The following is a 6637-nucleotide window of genomic DNA, read 5'->3' as shown; positions in this document are numbered from 1 at the left end:
ACACACTGACAGCGCTGGCCCCACTCGCACCCGCTGACGGCGTTAAGTGATTGGGGCTGGCACCAGAAGCGGGGCCATCGCCGGCAGTGGGTGCGAGAGGCAGCTGCCGGCCCCGATCACCCCTCAGGAGCAGGGGGAGGTGGAGAAGCCCTGAGGGGTGATCAGAGCCGGCAGCTGCCGCTCGCAACTGCTGAGGGCGTCAAACGATCGGGGCCAGCGGTTGTGAGCAGTGGCTCTGGCACCAGCAGCAGGTGCAAGCACCCAGCAGGACCGCAGTGCATGAGAGCAAAGAATTTTCAGTAACCACCAGAGGCTCGCCCCGATGACAGCAACCAGCACCCCACCTTGGTCTGGTGTCCCCGCTTACCTGTTCCACCATCCCGCCATGGCCGATGCCTGCCATGTTCCGAGCTCTGCCGCCTGCTGCCAACACCCACCATGTTCCGTGCGCACCCCCTGGTGGGTCAGCACACATCATAGCGACTGGTTGTTTGATTGTTCCCCTGTTCGGTCTATTTGCATATTAGGGTTTTATATTTATAGATAATAGGGGCTGATGACAAGTCAGAAGGTCTCTGTAATGATTGTGTTGTACATTTTAAGATCTGAACAAAAATAGCCATGATTTGATATCTGTTCTGATCTTACAAAGAAACAAAAAGTTTGAAGTTTGAGTAAGTGTTAATTAAATCTTGTAAATATTTTATGACCAGGAAGTAAACCTTCAAAACCTAGAGCAGGTAAGCTTAAAATATCCACAAAACCCAAGAGTTCGTGAGAAAAATGACAAACAAGTTACTGTTTTTTAACATCAGCTGAATTATGTGTTTCGAATTAACTCACAGAGTTAAACTGTATCTTGGCCCATTATGACATTCTAAAACATTTAACAATCCCAGGAAACCAAGGTAGTGACCTAATTATTGACCTCTTTACCTGTGTCCTCATTATTGACTTCCTTACTAGAATAAGAAAGTAGGCTCACAGCATATGAACAAGAGTTCATTAGAAATACTAACAAAAGGTGTTTTTTTCCCTTTTTCTAAAACTTCAACTCAAATTGATGATTTGCCACTGTTACTATATGCAAAAGACTTATTAGTCCATTATATAAATCTTATATTGTCTATGATTAAATGATTTTGATTAAATGAAATTTTAATATCATTAGTGTTTAAAGACATTGTCTACCACATATTGAAAGATTTGGTTTAAAATATTTTTTTACTATATGGAAAATTTCAATTTGTAAAATTTATCTTAATATTTTTATAGGGTTCTTTGGAAGTAACCTACCAGATTATCAGAGGTCAGAAATCATGATGTTCATTATGGGGAAGGTACCAGTTTTTGGAACATCCACTCATACTTTGGACGTCAGTCAACTAGGGTATGCATATGTGGTTTTCCAACTATAAATTTCAACTTAATCTTGGTTTAATTTCATTTTAAAGAAATCTAGAAAGTGTTGTATTGTTTCTTTAATCATTAGTACTAAAAGTTCTGTGGAAAGTAGTATGTTTATGGTGCTAGATTGCTAAGTAATTGAATCAGCATTGTGTGCTTTTAGAATCAGTTTTCAGCATATCATAAATTCTCTAATTTTCTGTGTCTTTTATGGACCAGGTGGAAGGTTTATTTAGCCTGGATATTGTCTATATACATGGATATTTAGGGTAAAGCTTCAAGTTTTCTGTAAAAATTTAATAATTAAAATCAGTATAGCAGGAATGTTGACTTATTCCTACAATTCTAAAACTGAAAGTGATTTTAAAGATCGTATGTCTTGGTCACCTCATTTTATAGATTTGATTTTAAAACATGCTAAAGCTTTAGTTTGTGAATATTTTTGTGTTTTTTGCTACTTTAGTAAGGAAATAATAGTCTTATTTGATTTATATTTCTTTGTTAATTAGATAACCCATTTTCCACTGGTTAATTGTTTTTTGAATCATCTGGTTTTACCTCTTAAATATATTAGTCAATTAATTATATTTACAGTAAATATATTTCCCAACGTATAGTATCTTTTTGTGTTGTTTTGTTATATATTCATATGATTTAATTTTCATGTCATTACATGCATAGGTCTGTTTCCTTTGAGAGCCAATAACTTTAATATTTTTGTTTGAATTTTATTTTTTTACATATAGCTCTTTAATTCATATTAAACTTAGAGTATAAAGGGAGCCATGACTTAGCTATGATTAAAATCTATTTAGCCAATATGAGTAGAGTTTTAAAATCAGTGAATAATAAGTAGATGAAGTAATGTGAATGTTAATTACTATTAATGAGATAATGCTAGTTTGCTGTATCTTTTAGGGACTTGGGAACCAGGCGGATTCAGATCATGTTGCTGAGATCCTTGCTTATGGTAAGACATTGCGACAGGTGAGAGCCCTCCTCCTCACATGACTGAGGAGGTGAAAGCAGCTTCCCATTGGGAGCCTCTTTTCTTACATAGTCAGGTCCTAGTTATGGTTCGTTTTCTCTGTGGTTTGTGTAAGTAAATATTAGCTTTCATTTTCTTGTATTTTATTATGCTTTTACTATTTATTCCTTACTTCTCCTGTCGTCTTATTTGACATTCATGATGATGAAACATACAGAGGACAGGAAGTATTGCCCTGTAATAGATGGAGATGCCTGGGCTCAGGGACTTGCCCTGGAGGAGGTTCACCACGTCACGGAGCTAAAGAATAGAGCTTGGGCTTGAAATCCAGTGTTTGTCTATGGATCATGCTATTCTTTCACACACTGACCCAATAGTGGCTTCTTCTTTGGGAAATAATTCAGCTATAAGTAGCTGAAAAGGAAAAGCATATCTAACATGGAAGGCCCTGTGCTTATTTCATAGTAGTTATGTTCATTTTTTACTCAGCGACACTTCACATAATGCTGGTCGGGGCTTACTGTTGGGAATGTGTCCTTTCCCTGTCAGTCTCTCACAATTTAATCTGAACATCTTTTGTCCATAATTTCATCTTTTAAAAGGAATATTTCATACCTAGGGAGAAGTACAGAAACATCTTATGTGATTTTCATGTTAATCCTGTTTATGGTACTTGTCATAAAGAAATTTTAAATTATAATATAGCCAACTTTATCAGTTCATTCCTGTGTTTTGTTCTTTTTTATTTGTGTCTTCATTCCTTGCCTCTTCTGATGACATAAGCACATTTGTTTATATTTTCTTACAAAAGTTTCTAAAATTTGGCTTTCTACATCTAAAACTTTGATCTGAAGATTATTTTTATATGTTGTGTGGGACATGGATATATTTTTAATTTTTAGGGGGGTAGTAGTTGTCCCACCAATATCTTTGCTTGCTTATAAGGTCACCTCCATCCTATAATACATGTTCCAAATATGTTTACAAATATAAATGTACATTTAAATTGCCACCTCAAATTTTATCTGGTCCTATTTTTCATTAAACAAATTCCCTAGTAGATCATCTTGACCTAATCCTAATTGTACCACATAGTCAGCTGAAGGAAGGTCTGTGTGGTATGGTTAAAATGTTTAACAGCATTTAAGATACGCTGAAGATATGAAAAGCTTAAAATTTAAAATATAGAGGTTCACTCAGAAATGTCAAATCAAGTATGTAATAAAGTACCACTTTCCAAACTGAAAATGTGTTCCTATTAACCTAAGCTGCTTAATTTAAAATAATAATTTAAACATTTTCAGCTGTTACTTGAACCATTTGCTAGCTAATCTTACATTCATGTAGTACTGATTACCTATCCCATATGTTCTTAACCTCTCTGACCCTCCGTTCTCCGTTTTCTCGTATAAAGTGGGAATGCACGCATGCCCACCTCACAGTGATGTGGGGAGGATGCAGCTGATGCACGTGGTGCTTAGACCCTGCCTGGCATGTGGGAAATGGGGGCTGTCATTACGGTTACTCTCTTTACGAATGATGTTTTCGTAAATTCAGTAAAATCCTCATCACCTTACAAAACTTTTATTTTTTTATTCAGGCTGATGTCCATACTCGTTCCCCTTAGTTTATGGCTCTCATAAAACAGTTTCGAGAATTTTACCAGACAAGGACTCATGACAAAGGTGCTTTGTTTGTTTCTTTGATCTTCCTCCCTGTAATCAGGTCACCTCTGGGTACAAAGCGAAGACGATTGTTACTGCGCTACCTGGGTCTTTTCTGGATCCTCTGCTGTCACCATCCCTCATGGAGGACTATGAATTGAGACAGTTAGTCTTGGAAGTGATGCATAACCTCATGGATCGCCACGACAACAGGGCAAAGCTTCGAGGGATCAGGTAGTGCGCCATCTTGAAATAGGCTTAATGATGATGTTTTTTAGTTTCTACATTCATGTATTTAAGTGATATTTTTAAATCTAGGATTTTCAGGTTTTATTAATCCAGAGTTTTATTTAATTGGTATCAAGAGCATTTAATTATCAGTATAGTTTAAGATAGCAGATGTTTAGAGGTCTTTTCAAAGATCTCAACTACTAGTGGTTACTAGTTACATGAATTTTAATTTTGCTTTAAACTTAGAAATGGCATTAGGATTACTTTATAAAATTCTTAATTAAACTTCCTAAGTCAGTGATATGATTACATAATAGACTGACTTAACATGCTCATTGAAATGAGTGTTACATAGTTCAGACTCCTAAGTATAGCTCTTGATTTGCCACATAACCCATAATATTATAACTAAATGTGCTGTTTATTAAAAATCATATATTGATTATCTCTAGAATAATACCTGATGTAGCTGACCTAAAGATCAAAAGAGAAAAAATCTGTAGACAAGACACAAGTTTCATGAAAAAGGTGAGATTATCTTCTAAAAAATAATGCATGATATAAGTTAAATAATGATGTAAGTGAAAGCCATTTGAATAGTTAGGTAGTTTTATATTGACATATGGCCTTGAAATGAAGCCATACTTTATTAATAGATTGAGGTTGGCTTGGTTTGGGGGAAACCTCTGCGCAGTCCCTGGGAATTTCTGTAACCTCTCCCTCTGTGTCAGCTTCAGACTTGCCTTTGGGGACTTCATGCCAGCGCATAGCTGAACCTGCAAGGCTCTTCCCTGGACAAGCGCTAACCACCTCCCAGGAGGCTCCTCTCTCAGACAAGGCAGCTTAGCACCTTCGCCCTCAGCCAGATTCCCCCATCATTACCAAGGCCCCCCTAACCCTGCCATCCATTTTAGTTTTTGCTTATATCAATCTGCAATTTGCTTTTGTCTTTTCAAATACTACTAAAAATATTTTCATTGTTGACACTAAAACTTTTTCTTGCTGTTTTTATTTAAGGCTTGTTCTTCAACTCTTCTGTTAGTTTGTAGTTGTATGCTGGTATATTTGTTGATGTTAATGATGGGGATACAATTTGACCATGTAGTTATCAGTTTAAATTTCTCTTCCACCGTATGTTGTGTAATAAGATAGTTACTTTATAAGAGGTTATATGCATGTGAAATCTGCCTTTACTGCATTTTAAGCAAACATCTTTTTCCTCTGTCACGACCCTTTTCAGAATGGGCAACAACTATATCGGCACATATACTTGGGCTGTAAAGAGGAAGACAACGTTCAGAAAAACTATGAGTTACTTTATACTTCTCTTGCTCTTATGACAATTGAATTGGCCAATGAAGAGGTGGTTATTGATCTCATCCGCTTAGCCATTGCTTTACAGGTATGCTTTCGTAGCCTTTCATTGAGGAAAACATTTTTGTATGAAACAGATAGCATCTTTAAAGTGTTGTTGCACTTATCCAAGGACATGAATTTTGAAAAGGGAGTGTCTAGTTTTAAATCTATAATACTCAAGACAATGACCATAGGCATTTGTTTTGTTAACAAATGTTGAATGAGCATTTGTTTGACTGTGTGCTAAATATTGATCGAGTCCCCAGGAAAATACTGTGATGAAAGGACAGCATGGTCCCTGAGCTCATACTTGGAGTTCAGTGGGGAAGATAGTCATTAAATAATGTATATATAGTTGTTTGGTTAGGAGTTAAGTATTCTGTAATAAAAGGACAGTAAGCAGTGAGAGTATGTGTATATATTATATATGTATATCAGAGAGAGAGAGATGTTTATATATTTAATATATATATACATATACTATTTTTTCTTAGGAAAAGCTAGTTGAGAGATTTTACTCTTCTATAAATGGGCATTTATTCTCCTTTTAGAATTTAAAAAAAAAAACTTCTTATAAGGTGACATTTTGGTTAGCATTCCAAACCACCCGCAGCTCTCAGTGGCGCCGTAGAGGGACCTGGGAGCCTAAGCCTTGTGCTGTGCTTTCTGTTAAAGGACAGCGCTATCCTCAACGAGGACAACCTGCCCATGTTCCACCGCTGCGGCATCATGGCGCTGGTGGCCGCCTACCTCAATTCGTCAGCCAGATGATCGCCGTCCCTGCGTTTTGCCAGCATGTTACCAAGGTCAGGTATTGCGAAAAGCTCCTCAGCTTGGTTTTTATACAAACATGGCTGATTTTCTTTTGGTGATGATTAATTTCAATTTTGATGTTTATGTATCAAGTTCAGATAATTCTATAGAATTATGCAGTGACTGGGTCTTTTCTGGATCCTCTGTTGTAAATGGAAACTACATTAAACCATTATGA

The 6637-nt window shown here is 36.7% G+C and overlaps 1 protein-coding gene across 1 annotated transcript in view; it reads left to right on the top strand.

The window, feature by feature from the left end:
* The window catches only part of LOC102431484 (protein EFR3 homolog A-like), a 43605-nt gene extending 37021 nt beyond the window's left edge, over positions 1–6584 (top strand). Inside the window, 7 exon segments of the mRNA XM_023757774.1 lie at positions 1276–1390; positions 2326–2377; positions 4121–4293; positions 4743–4818; positions 5531–5692; positions 6322–6400; positions 6403–6584. Coding sequence (XP_023613542.1) covers positions 1276–1390; positions 2326–2377; positions 4121–4293; positions 4743–4818; positions 5531–5692; positions 6322–6400; positions 6403–6518 — 773 coding nt within the window. The 3' untranslated portion in view covers positions 6519–6584.
* The last annotated feature ends 53 nt before the right edge of the window (positions 6585–6637 follow it).

The sequence above is a fragment of the Myotis lucifugus genome, unplaced genomic scaffold (genome assembly GCF_000147115.1).
Source record: "Myotis lucifugus unplaced genomic scaffold, Myoluc2.0 scaffold_113, whole genome shotgun sequence".
Lineage (NCBI taxonomy): Eukaryota > Metazoa > Chordata > Mammalia > Chiroptera > Vespertilionidae > Myotis > Myotis lucifugus.
This window is presented reverse-complemented; position numbering and strand designations above follow the sequence as displayed.